Source organism: Bos indicus, chromosome 27, assembly GCF_029378745.1.
Source record: "Bos indicus isolate NIAB-ARS_2022 breed Sahiwal x Tharparkar chromosome 27, NIAB-ARS_B.indTharparkar_mat_pri_1.0, whole genome shotgun sequence".
NCBI lineage: Eukaryota > Metazoa > Chordata > Mammalia > Artiodactyla > Bovidae > Bos > Bos indicus.
This window is the reverse complement of record NC_091786.1, coordinates 19,891,254-19,905,772: the sequence shown is the minus strand read 5'-3', so window position 1 is coordinate 19,905,772 and position 14,519 is coordinate 19,891,254. Positions and strand designations below refer to the sequence as shown.

Genomic DNA, 14,519 nt, shown 5'->3' with positions numbered 1-14,519 from the left:
CCCAGATAAGGAACTCAGAGCCCAGAGCCGCCCACATGCCAATCTTGTAAGAGGGCTGCTAACAAGCCTGAGCAACCTCTGCCCCCGAGGAAAATATCGCCTTTCTTATCCCAGACAGCAAACAAATCTGCCCTTTGCCCAGGGGAGGAACTGTGTCTTTCTTCCAAGGTGGTTCACTACAAAATCACCCTGGAAAAAGATAACTTCAGAGCAAAAGTGCAGAAATGTTTAAGACCCATGGAGAAGTGATTGCCTTCTAACCCTAAACAACTTAGAATGCCTCCACACAATGTGAGACCGGGTAGTGACGACAGACCAGTTTTCAGAAGAAAGTTTAATAACGTAAGAAATATATTTATGGTATACTATTAGATACAAAACACAGGTTCTCACTTTCCAAAATTACACACACACAGATAAATAAAACTCATTTTGTTTTATGTTGTTTTCCTATTTTTATACAAAGAAAAGTTTTATATATATATAGTTTATGAAGTTTATATAAAGATAAGTTGATCAGTCATGTCTGACTCTTTGCAACCCCATGGACTATACCATCCATGGAATTCTCTAGGCTACATTGGAGTGGGTAGCCTTTCCCTTCTCATGGTTGGGGATGTTCCCAACCCAGGGATCAAACCCAGGTCTCCCACTTTGCAGGCAGATTCTCTACCAGCTGAGCTACAAGGGAATTCCAAGAATACTGGAGTGGGTAGCCTTCTCCAGGGGATATTCCTGACCCAGGAATCAAATCGGGGTCTTCTGCATTGCAGGAGGACTTTTTACCAACTGAGCTATCAAAAGGGCTCACAATAGATACAAAGTTAACAGCAGTTCTTGGGTGTTGAGATTATGCACAGCTTTCATTTTCTTTTTGCTTTTTTGAACTAAATTTTCTGTATTACGTTTTTACAGAAAGAAAGGGGAGTTTTTAAAAAAAACACCCATGGATATGACACCAAAAACACAAGTGAGAAAAGAAAAACTGGGTAAGGTTGACGTCATCAAAATTCAAAACTTTGTCATTAAAAAAAAAGTGTCAGTCACTCAGTCTTGTCCGACTCTTTGTGACCCCATGGACTGCAGCCCATCAGGCCCCTCTGTCCATGGAATTCTTCAGGAAAGAATACTGCAGTGGGTAGCCATTCCCTTCTCTAGGGGATCTTCCTGACCCAGGGATTGAATCTGGATCTCCAGCATTAGCAGGCAGGTTCTTTACCATCTGAACCACCAGGAAAGCCCTTGTGTTCAAAGGATACCATGAAGACAGTGAAAAAAAACTGACAGACTGGGAGAAGACATATGCAAGTCATACCTCTTTCGGAGTTATATCGGATTACTTATTATATGGATTACAGACTTATGTCCATAATGCATAAAGAAGTTTTGCAATTCAATAATTAAGCAAATAACCCAATTAAGAATGAACAAAGGATTTGAACAGACAGCTCTTCAAAGACACACAAATGGTCATTAAACACATGAAAAGATGCTCAATATAATTAGTCAGTGGAAATGCAAACCAAAGCCATGATGAACACCACTTCACACCCCCTGGGATGAATAAAAGAGACGGACAATAACAAGTGCTGGCAGAGATGGGAAAAAATTGGAACCTTCACACATTGTTGCTGGGACCTTAAAATGGTGCAGTCACTTCCAGAAAACAGTTTGGCAGTTCCTCAAAACGTTAAACAAAGGTTTGCCATATGAGAGCAATTTCACTCAAAGGAGTTGAAATTCCACCTAAAAGAAATAAAAACATATGCCCACAGAAAAATTTCCACATAGGAGTTCATAGCAGCATTACTTGTAATAGCAAAAAACAGGAACAGCGCAAATGTCCAACACCTGAAAAACAAAACTGTGATATATCCACAGAATGGAGAAAAAGAAACGAGGCACTAGCTCATACTACTAACTTGAATAAACCTTAATACATTATGCTAAAAAGAGCAAGCCACAAAGGACTACATATTGCATAATTCAACTTACATGAAATGTTCAGAAAAGGGAAATACATAAAGACATAAAGTACATTAATGATTGCCGGGGATAGCAGGGGCAAGGGAGAAATGGGGAGCGACTTTAGGGCAAGGAGTTTCTTCTTAGACTGATGACATGCTGTGGAATTAAGATAACTGTAATGGTTATATAACTGTGAATACACACCAAAAAAGCACAGAACTGCATACTTCAAAAGAGTAAATTTTATAGTATGTAAATTCCATCTCAGTGATGGTGTGACCACTCACCTAGAGTCAGACATCCTGGAATGTGAAGTCAAGTGGGCTTTGGGAAGCATCACTATGAACAAAGCTAGTGGAGGTGATGGAATTCCAGTTGAGCTATTTCAAATCCTAAAAGTTGATGCTATGAAAATGCTGCACTCAATATGCCAGCAAATTTGGAAAACTCAGCAGTGGCCACAGGACTGGAAAAGGTCAGTTTTCATTCCAATCCCAAAGAAAGGCAATGTCAAAGAATGTTCAAACTACCACACAATTGCACTCATCTCACATGCTAGTAAAGTGATGCTTAAAATCCTCCAAGCCAGGCTTCAGCAATACGTGAACCATGAACTTCCAGATGTTCAAGCTGGTTTTAGAAAAGGCAGAGGAACCACAGATCAAATTGCCAACATCCGCTGGATCATGGAAAAAGCAAGAGAGTTCCAGAAAAACATCTATTTCTGCTTTATTGACTATGCCAAAGCCTTTGACTGTGTGGATCACAATAAACTGTGGAAAATTCTGAAAGAGATGGGAATACCAGACCACCTGACCTGCCTCTTGAGAAATCTGTATGCAGGTCAGGAAGCAACAGTTAGAACTGGACATGGAACAACAGACTGGTTCCAAATAGGAAAAGGAGTATGTCAAGGCTGTATATTGTCACCCTGCTTATTTAACTTATATGCAGAGTACATCATGAGAAATGCTGGACTGGAAGAAACACAAGCTGGAATCAAGATTGCCAGGAGAAATATCGATAACCTCAGATATACAGATGACACCACCCTTATGGCAGAAAGTGAAGAGGAACTCAAAAGCCTCTTGATGAAAGTGAAAGAGGAGAGTGAAAAAGTTGGCTTAAAGCTCAACATTCAGAAAATGAAGATCATGGCATCCGGTCCCATCACTTCATGGGAAATAGATGGGGAAACAGTGGAAACAGTGTCAGACTTAATTTTTCTGGGCTCCAAAATCACTGCAGATGGTGACTGCAGCCATGAAATTAAAAGACGCTTACTCCTTGGAAGGAAAGTTATGACCAACCTAGATAGCATATTCAAAAGCAGAGACATTACTTTGCCAACAAAGGTCCGTCAGATCAAGGTTATGGTTTTTCCAGTGGTCATGTATGGATGTGAGAGTTGGACTGTGAAGAAGGCCGAGCACCGAAAAATTGATGCTTTTGAACTGTGGTGTTGGAGAAGACTCTTGAGAGTCCCTTGGACTGCAAGGAGATCCAACCAGTCCATTCTGAAGGAGATCAGCCCTGGCATTTCTTTGGAAGGAATGATGCTAAAGCTGAAACTCCAGTACTTTGGCCACCTCATGCGAAGAGTTGACTCATTGGAAAAGACTCTGATGCTGGGAGGGATTGGGGGCAAGAGGAGGAGACGTCAGAGGATGAGATGGCTGGATGGCATCACTGACTCAATGGATGTGAGTCTGAGTGAACTCCGGGAGTTGGTGATGGACAGGAAGGCCTGGCATGCTGTGATTCATGGGGTCACAAAGAGTCGGACACAACTGAGCGACTGAACTTAACTGAACTGAAACATTATACACACACAGACCATACATACACATAAAAGCAAGAATTATTGAAATGGTAGAAGATATAAATACACAATTCAGAAAAGTAACAAAACGGTCAATAAAAATCTGGAAAAATATTTCAACTTACTAGAAATAATAAAAAAAAAAAACTACATACAATGAATTAAAGAAGCACTATCCCCCTTTTACAAATATTTTTTTAGATAATAAAGCAATGGTACAGTGAGAGAGATACTGTCCTCCATTTCTGAATCTTAATATAACGTTTTTGGAAAGTCATTAGCAACACATATCAGCCATAAAATTGTTCATCTTCTGAGACACAGTAATTTCATCTAAGGCTCTATCCTGAGGGAGTAATCACATATGCAAATAATAAATAAGATATTCATCATTATATTATTGGAACAGCCTTATGGGGAAATGCTTAATGTGATAATGACATATCTATATGATTAAAAAAAAATCACATAGTCTTCTAAAAGCATGTTTCAAAGACCACAATAGGGTAAATGAAAACAGGCATAGTACAAAATTGAATTGAGAAATCCTTAATTTCTAAACAATCAAATAAAAAGTTTGAACATTCATGCAAAGGAAAAAGGTCTGAAGGAAATAAACTCAAATATTAACAGTGGCTAATTTCTATATTTTTCCTATTATGGACTCAAAAGGCAATACACCATTATCACCTGAAAATGTTTTTTTTTAATAATGATGAAAGAAGATATAACCCTTAGTGCTGACAGTATGATGACAGTGAGTGACACAAAGCCAGTCTTCTCATGATTCTATGAATCTCTATGACAGATCTCGCAAATGAAGTCACTATTTTCAAATGGGGGTGTGGAATTTTGAATTATAATTTGGTGGGTCTGACATTCATTCCAGGCAAGATTCTAAAATGGAATTTTGTATGAACCTAGAAAAGGAAATCATCAATCAGCGCGAGGATTCACTCAATCACTCACAGACTACTTCATTTTTGTCTTTGATGAGCTATCTGGAGAGTTGATGGAGGGCAAGTTTATCAGACGGTAGCTGGCACCAAGCTGAGGGAACTACTATATCTGTTATCAGGAAGGAGAGCTTGAGAGATGAAGGCAAAGTGACTTAAGCTACTAAGAAGTCACATCCGCCTAACTCAGTTTTTTCTTGGATGAGATCACGGATGAGGTAATAGCAGAGGGCGAGGCTGTGGATGGTACCTGGCTGAGAGGAATAGCAGATGTGCAACCCCAAAGAACAGAGCTAGGGATTAAGCAAGAAGCTAATTCCACTACGGGATGGGTGAGTGTGTGTAAGAAGTTAAATCCGGGGGGAGGCGGGGCGGTGGGCAAGAAGCTAAATCCATGGACTGTGGCCGTCCAGGCTCCTCTGTCCATAGGATTCTCCAGGAAAGAAAATTGGAATGGGTTGCCATGCTCTTCTCCAAGGGATCTTCCTGACCCAGGGGACCCACATCTCTTGAATCTCCTACATTGGCAGGCAGATTCTTCACCACTGAGCCATCTGGGAAGCCCTAAATCCAACGAGATAACACTTAACAAAGCAAAGTGTACGATACTATCACTCAAGGAAAAGGCAGGGGAGACCTGACTTTGCAGCTCAATGTGTGCAGACAACTTCAGGGTTCCCTTCCAAAGTCAGCTCCCCAGAAGGCCACTGAGCTGTGGCTGGATGATATTTAAATTTAAAAACTAGTTAGCAAACTTTACTCCCCCTGAGTTCAAGAAAACCTAGAGTAATCACGTTTGTTAGTTTGCTTTAACTCATTGAGAAAAGTAACCAGGATATAAAAGAACTTAAAACCAAGCCACTGATTGGTTGCCAGAACAGGCAGTGAAAAGCCTACCACTTAGGTGGCAGGAAAAGGTTACAGAGGTGGCCGAAGGGCCATTTTCTGGAAGGAGGGTTGATGCAGTGGGGAACATCCCACAGGACAGAGCTAGATGCAATTACTAGAAACAACAGTGAGCCAGATTTTGACTCAATATAGAGCAAACTTACTAATGTCTAGAGCTGTCCATGGTGGTCATGGATTGCCAAGGGACACAGTGAGCTCTCAGCATCAGAAGCAGGAAGCTTGGGGTAGCCGGGTACTGGGCCAGAAGAAATCCAAGCACAATTCTAGTCTATTCTCCCCTCAGATGCCTGAAACACCTTCATTTCCCCACTGACAAGAGTCACCCTGACTCTGCATGAAACACCTGTCATCCACTAATTTCTGTAACAGGGATGTGTGTGCCCTAAGTCACTTCAGTTGTGTCTGATTCTTTGCAACCCCATGGACTACAGCCCGCCAGGTTCCTCCAGCCATGGGATTCTCCAGGCAAGAATACTGGAGTGGGTGGCCATGCCCTCCTTCAGGGGATCTTCCCAATCCAGGGATTGAACCCACGTCTCTTATGTCTCCTGCATTGGCAGGCGGGTTCTTTACCACTGGCGCCATCTGGGAAGCCCCACAACAGGGATAATTGTTGGAAAGAACTTCTCTACATAAAGCCAAGATCTTCTCCTCTGCAGTCCCTCCATTGCTGCTCCCTGGGACTATAAAGTGTCTCTTTAAACCCTGGGCCATATGAGAAGCCCTCCAATACTGAAAGATACCACATTATTAGAATCCTTATGAAGACTGTTCATACTCTCTTCATTCCACTCTGGGCAAATAATACACTGAGAAACCTGTACCAGGGGACTTCCTAGGGGCACAAAACCCAAATCCCTATGAGTGGGTATAGTTTCAGCAAACCACACTCAAATGAATACTACGTAATTATTAAAACAATACATAGGCAGATGACATTTGAATATAAAATATGCATGCAAAATAATGGTGGGTAAAAAGGTCATTAAGAGAAAAAGCATATTGCTGCTGCTGCTAAGTCACTTCAGTCATGTCCGACTCTGTGTGACCCCATAGACGGCAGCCCACCAGGCTCCCCCATCCCTGGGATTCTCCAGGCAAGAACACTGGAGTGGGTTGCCATTTCCTTCTCCAATGCATGAAAGTGAAAAGTGAAAGTGAAGCTGCTCAGTCGTGTCCGACCCTCAGCGACCCCATGCAGCCTTCCAGGCTCCTCCGTCCATAGGATTTTCCAGGCAAGAGTACTGGAGTGGGGTGCCAATGCCTTCTCCAAAAAAGCATATTACTTATGATTGCATAAAAAGGCATATTATCACAAATTAGAAGTGAATTTGGAATGATGTGAGTATAACTTCATCTCATTAGGTTGTTTCTCTAAGAAACTGTTTAAATGTGTAACAAAAATCAATAACAATAAAAAGTTATATTCTCCCAGAGTGTTCACAGCAGTGCTATTCATAATAATCAAAAAAGTAGAAACAACCCAAACAACCAAACACTGATGAAAGCATAAACAGAATGTAAATCCACAGAATGGAATATTATTCTGTAATAAAAAAGAATAAAGCACCAATATCTGCTAGGAGTTGGATGAACCTAGACAGTGCTGGTCACTCAGTCGTGTCTGACTCTTTGCCATCCCATGGACTTTAAAAGCCCGCCAATCTTCTCTATCCATGGAATTCTCCAGGCAAGAATGCTGGAGTGGGTTTCCATTTCCTTCTCCAGTGGATCTTACTGACCCAAGGATTGAACTCGGTCTCCTGCACTGAGGGGAGATTCTGTATCATCCCAGCTACCAGGGAATAAGGACTGATTCCTAACAGATTTCTTTAGGGGCTGATGAAAATGTTTCCTATAAGACAGCGATGAGAGGAACCCAACAATGTAAATACACTAAAAACACTGAAATTTATACTTTAAAAAGGCTGAATGGGGAATCTTACGTTATTTTAATTCTGTCTCATTAAAACTATATATAATGACAAAATACATATCATTATATATATATATGCAATCAATTTTATAAACTATATTGATATCCACAAGTACTTTATACTATTAGAAGACTGACAATATTGTACCTAGTCATGGGTACAATGCACAAGAGGCCTGGATTACTAAAGAAAAAACTAAAACACAAAGTGCTGAAATTAAGAATTACTCATTCCTGTGCTTAGAGTCAGAGAAGGCAGTGGCACCCCACTCCAGTACTCTTGCCTGGAAAATCCCATGGGCGGAGGAGCCTGGTAGGCTGCAGTCCATGGGGTCGTGAAGAGTCGGACATGACTGAGCGACTTCACTTTCACTTTTCACTTTCATGCACTGGAGAAGGAAATGGCAACCCACTCCAGTGTTCTTGCCTGGAGAATCCCAGCGACGGGGAAGCCTGGTGGGCTGCTGTCTATGGGGTCGCACAGAGTTGGACACGACTGAAGCAACTTAGCAGCTTAGCAGCAGTGCTTAGAGTCACTGAAACATACAGTTAAATATGGTTAAAATAGTATGCTTTACATTATGTGACTTTTAACACAATAAAAAACATTTTAAAAAAAAGGAATTACTCATTCTTTCTATTTTCCAATTACTAATTTATTTACTGTGTGCTTCCTTGGTCCCAGAAACTATATTAGGTGCTGTGACTACACGGGTGAATGAGATGTGATCCTCGCCTTCACAAGGCTCTTGATCTAAAAGAAGAGCTTGAGATGAATAATCGCTTGCATAAATATAAAACTTGCATGTAACATGGGGCATAAGGTGAAAACCTGGGTTCCATGATAGAATATAACAGGCAGCCCTAATTTAGATGGAGAATGGGGCAACAGCCTCCTTGAGGAAGTTACATTGAATCTGAAAGTAGGAAGATTGGAAACTTACGCAGGTGAACAGTGGGGATAAGAGTATCCCCCAGGAGGAACAGCAGTGCGAAAGTCCTCAGGCAGAAAAAGAACCTGTCACAGGCGAGGAACCCACGAAGGCTAGCTGTAATCAGAGGAAGGTAAGCAAGACGACGACTGTCACAGAACCAGGACGGGAAGGAAGCAGAGGTCCATCCAGGCAGGCCTTTCTGGGGATTCTCGCTCTCTAACCTGGGTACAAAGGGAAGCCATCCAAGAATTCCAGCAGGGAAGGAACATAACCAATTTGTGTCATAAAAGCATCGCCCGACTCCCTCCGTGGAGGCAGGACTGGAGAAAAACAAAAAGGAACTTGGGAGACCAGCTAGGAGGCTGTGAGGGTAACGGCTCAGAATGGGGGGATGGGGGTGGAAAGGAAAAGAAGGCATTTTCAAGGCTTTGGAGGTCATCGCGTATTCTATTTCAAAACTCAAATGCACACATGTAGGGGAAAATGTCTTCTGGAAAGGACAAAGCACAAAAAGTAGAGATTACTTTGCCAGAATCCCAGCTAGACTCATTAGCACCTATCCAATACTAACCCACACCCCACAAAACACTTTAAGCTACTTCTGAAAGCCCAGAAGGTTTTCTGTAGAACTAACACTTGAACCCAAATTATCCCTAAGCTTCTTGCAAGGTTTTCTTTTCTTACCAGCAAGTTTTCAGAGTGTCAAAGAAAGCCTGACAGTGAAGTGGAAACAAAAAGTTCACTGTGATGAATACAGGTAATGCTTGAGGTCCTCACTTCAACCCAACTGCAAACTAGCTCAACCTTGGAACATTTTTTCTTTCTGATACAGGAACCATTCCGGGAGAAGAACACCCTGTTTAGCATATGCTCTATTAAAGGCTTCAGTTAAACACATACACACACACATCAAGAGAGAAAAATGTGCAAAGCATTCCAGATTATTCATGGGCATCTGTCTCCTTACACTGCACTCCAGAGACTGAAGTGGAGCACACAGGCTGTGATGGATATCATGCAGCTTACAGAGTAAATGAATGACTTTCATTATACTAGGAAAACAACTGCACATTATACACGCATTTTCTCTCCTCTTAAAATAAACCCCTGCTACCCACATGGTCGGAGAAGGCAATGGCACCCCACTCCAGTACTTTTGCCTGGAGAATCTCATGGACGGAGGAGCCTGGTAGGCTGCAGTCCATGGGGTCGCTCAAAGTCGGATATGACTGAGCGTCTTCACTTTCACTTTTCACTTTCATGCATTGGAGAAGGAAATGGCAACCCACACCAGTGTTCTTGCCTGGAGAATCCCAGGGACGGGGGAGCCTGGTGGGCTGCTGTCTATGGGGTCGCACAGAGTCGGACACGACTGAAGTGACTTAGCAGCAGCAGCACCCACATGGTAAACACACGTCAAACCTACAGAGAAACTTCGTGTATACACCTCACAAATCATCTAACACATGAAATCATACAATATAAGGCAATATACCTATTCAACACCCCCAGAATTCAATGGAAGCCAAAAACAAAGATGAATATGACCATCAATAATTATGCATTCTACAACACAAGCTCTTAAGTAGTATTCTCCCCTTTTTCATTTATGTTGTGAAAATTAGTTTTGTACTTAAAAATGTAAAATCAGGGCTTCCTTGATGGCTCACTGGTGAAGAGTCTGCCTGCCAATGCAGGAGTCATGGGTTCGATTCCTGGTCCTGGAAGAACCCACATGCCACGGAGCAACTAAGCCCATGCCCCATAACTATTGAGCCTGTGCTCTAGAGCCTGGGAGTTCCAACTACTAATGCCCGTGTGCCATAGAGCCCATACTTTGCAACAAGAGAAGCCACCACAATGAGAAACCCACACACTGCAACCAGAGAGCAGCCCCTGCTCACTGCAACTGAAGAAAAGCCCACGCAGCAGTGAAGACCCAGCACAGCCAAAATAAATAAATATTTTTTAAATGTAAAATGAAATTTTCAAAACTATGCAATCACAATGTTGTGTAACAGGAACTAACACAGGATGTTGTTCAGTTCAGTTCAGTCACTCAGTCGTGTCCGACTCTTTGAGACCCCATGAATCGCAGCACGCCAGGCCTCCCTGTCCATCACCAACTCCCGGAGTTCACTCAAACTCACGTCCATCGAGTCGGTGATGCCATCCAGCCATCTCATCCTCTGTCGTCCCCTTTCCTCCTGCCCCCAATCCCTCCCGGCATCAGAGTCTTTTTACCTGCATCTCAATCTCATAGAAAAAAAGATCCAATCTGTGGCTATGGGAAGGGGGGTGGCTGGGGGAAGATGGTCAAAAAATACAAACTTCCAGTTATAAGTAACTACTAGGGATGGAAAGTATAACATGATAAATATAATTTATACTGCTATATGTTATACATGAAAGTTAAGATGATAAATTCTATGAGTTCTCATCACAAGTTTTTTTCTATTTCTTTAATTTTCTCTCTATATGATGACGGGTGGTCATCAACTTATTGAGGTAAACATTTTATGATGTATATAAGCCGCATCATTACACCGTACACCTTATACAGCACCGTATGTATATTCAATCTCAATAAAACTAGAAGAAAAAAAACTAAAGACAAAAATTTTTTAATTGTTTTTAAAATGTAAAATAAAATGATATTGTTTAACTTCAAGGAATGGTGTCATCAATTCTATCTTTATCACTGTTAAGGCCTTTGGCATCTTTGAAGTTGTAATGATATATTACAACACATCATACGTACACAACTGCCTGCCAGCATCTCCAATGCTCCTGGTCTTCTTTGGCATCTTGCGTGTTAAGACTCAGCTCTTTGAAGGAGCCTTCCCTCACCCTTTATGGTAGAGTGGACCCTCTGTCCACTGACCTCTCTGCCCACTGTCCTGTGTACACATTTCTCTCTAGATTTACAGCTGCCTCAACAGACTTTATTTTCTTGGGCTCCAAAATCACTGCAGATGGTGACTGCAGCCATGAAATTAAAAGATGCTTGCTCCTTGGAAGAAAAGCTATGACCAACTTACATAGCATTTTCAAAAGCAGAGATATTACTTTGCTGACAAAGGTCCATCTAGTCAAAGCTATGATTTTTCCAGTAGTCATGTATGGATGTGAGAGCTGGGCCATAAAGAAAGCTGAGCATGGAAGAATTGATGCTTTCAAGCTGTGGTGTTAGAGAAGACTCTTGAGACTCCCTTGGACTGCAAGGAGATCCAACCAGTCCATCCTAAAGGAAATCAGCCCTGAATATTCATTGGAAGGACTGATGCTGAAGCTGAAACTCCAATACTTTGGCCACCTGATGTGAAGAACCAACTCATTAGAAACGACTCTGATGCTGGGAAGGATCGAAAGCAGGAAGAGAAGGGGATGACAGAGGACAAGATGGTTGGATGGAATCACCAACTCAATGGACACGAGTTTGAGCAATCTCCGGGAGATGGTGAAGGACAGGGGAGCCTGGCATGCTGCAGTCCATGGGGTCACCAAGAGTTGGATACGACTGAGCGAATGAACAACAACCCTTCAGACCAGGGCCTCCCAGAACACAACACAGAACCTTCCACAGGAAAGGTTCTCAAACACTTGTGGAATGACTTGAATAAACAGACTGGATCCACCCAACCTCTGTACTTTTAATTTTTTCCACCTGCACTCTCCTAAATGTTAATGACTCTCAACTCAATGACATTTCAGACAACTGCCCATTCCAACCACCCCCTCCCCAACCACCATCTCTTTCTGTTTCCTGACAGGTGATTTCTGGTTTGAAGTACTACACTGCTTACAGTGTGTTTATGAAAACTAGTTTGAGGAACAAGTGACAATATTGCTTGCTGTTCAGGTTTGCACACATGGTTTTATAAACAATGGGTTTGAATAGATTAGAAAAGGCCTTGACTCCCAAAATTCACATTCCATAGGAAAAAAAAAAGCACCTGATATCATGTCACCCTATGACTATTAACATTCACATTAGACATCATTTTTATCAAGAGCTCCCTTCATCATGAAAAAAATAAAAAGGATGCCCTTGGAAAGGGCAGAGAGTCCATGAGCTAAATTCCTCACTCCAGAATAAATTATTTAGCACCACTTAAACCCTGAAAGCTTTGAGCCACCTATTTTGTGGTTTATGGCACTCTCCTTTAAGTTTACAATTTCCCGACTGTGATGCAACAATTTAATTGCACTGTGCAAAATCAATACAACTGAATTTTACTGCTGGAACTGACTTTATGTAGCGAACTAAAAGATTTTATTCTTCCACTGACATGAGACAATTGTAAACACTGCTTTTATAAAGAGGCACTTAGGAAGCACTCCAGAATTTAGGAATGAATTTTTCCTCCTGGACTTACTGCAGAGCAATGGCCCCGTGTCATCAATAGGAGCCCTGGGGCCTCCTACGTTCCGCCCACTCAGAGCTAGCTTTGACTTCGCGGTCAAGGGCCTAGGTTTTGAAGCGATCAACCTGGCAAGGCAAGGCAAGGCGCTGTAGATGCAGTCACAGGAGACAACCAATTGGCTGCTGAAACAGGTTTTGTCACTAGTTAAGGGTTTTTATCGGGAACGTCGATCACCTTTTTCGCTCTAAATTATATCACTAGTACAACTATGAGTAGGAAGGTTTGGTACGGGGGTCAATTTAACTGGAATGACCTGGAACCAGTCGCTGTTGTTGAGCTGGTAAGAGCTGGTTAAGCGGACGATCTGTAAGTTGCAACCCACTGGAAAACGCAAGAAGACGGAAGGACAGATAATACATTTAGACTAGAGCGAACACTGATCATCTACTCGGCCCAAGGTCCACTGCAGTTGATAGCCTGAAGACGCAGAAGCAGAAGGGCGGGCTGGGCGGGTCTCAAGCCTTAGATTCAACAAGCTTCCCGAGTGCCTTCAACGCACCTGCACCTAACTCGTTTCCCTGCACCTGTCATTAGGAAGGCTTGTTTCTCTTTCCACTGCTCAGAGCAACCAACAGGGGGAAAAAAAAGAAAAAAGAAAAGAAAAGGTTTTTGTTTTTTTTTTTAAAGCAGCAACCTAGTGCTAGACCAGAAAGGGAGCGTTTATCAGCCTATCATCAGTCCATTACTCAACAGACAATTAGGGTTCCCTCCATCCAGCCCTCAGTCCACCGCGCACCCCCAAGGACGAGAGGTTAGATCCAGCAGCAGCCAAGGCCAGGCCTGAGCGGCAGCTCCAGTGAGCCCAGCCTTCCGGCGAAGCAGGAGATGCTCGGGCGCTGCCTCCCGCCTCGCTCGCTAGCGGTGCGGATTCGGCCTGCGCCGGGGCGGGGAAGCCGGGCCTCCCGCCCGCTCAGCATCCCTCGTCCGCCCGCACCCGTGGCACCCACCTTGGGCGTGCGGATGTGCTCCATGGCGGGCCCGAGTCCGCAGGTCCCGGGCGGGCGCGGCCTCCGGCACCTGCGCGTGTCCGCAGAGCGGCGGTAGGGGTGCGGGGAGGGGGCTTCGCGCCCGGGAGGGGGCGGGCCGCGGGCCTGGCTCCGCCCCCAGGTGCGGCGGCGCCCGCGCGAGGCCGGCGTGCGGGGCCCCGGGCGCCCGCGCGGCCCTAGAGCGCGCGGCTCTGCGCTTCGGCAACCTGAGCCGCCTGCCGCCGCCTCCGCGCCCCTGGCCGGGCTCGGGTCGCGGGAGCCAATGCCGCTCGCTTCCCCCGAAGAAGGCCAGCCGGCGCAGGACTGTGGGGGTCACTGTTCCCCGAGACACAATGGGGGCCTTGTGTCGGATGTGGCCTCTTGGAGGACAGAAGGGGCCAGGCGCTGCTCCACACTGCCCATCGGCTTCCTTCCAGAGCGTCCCGGCATAGGTGAGACTTGAGGGTGGGTCAGGAAAAAAGGCTGCCACAAGCACTCCAGACGCAGTGTGGCCCGATGGGCTCTGACTGTTTCAGCACAGCCGGCAAGGCACTAGGGACGAAGCTGGAAATGTAGCAACAGTGTTAGCGCCCTAGAACGC

The 14,519-nt window shown here is 43.9% G+C and overlaps 1 protein-coding gene across 2 annotated transcripts in view; it reads right to left on the bottom strand.

Annotated features, from left to right (window-relative positions):
* The window catches only part of MTMR7 (myotubularin related protein 7), a 104,377-nt gene extending 90,354 nt beyond the window's left edge, over nt 1-14,023 (bottom strand). For both annotated transcript variants that reach the window (XM_070781759.1, XM_070781760.1), the window contains exon 1: nt 13,901-14,023. In XM_070781759.1, coding sequence (XP_070637860.1) covers nt 13,901-13,924 — 24 coding nt within the window. In that variant the 5' untranslated portion in view covers nt 13,925-14,023. The remainder of the gene's footprint in view (nt 1-13,900) is intronic.
* Between the last annotated feature and the right edge of the window lie 496 nt (nt 14,024-14,519).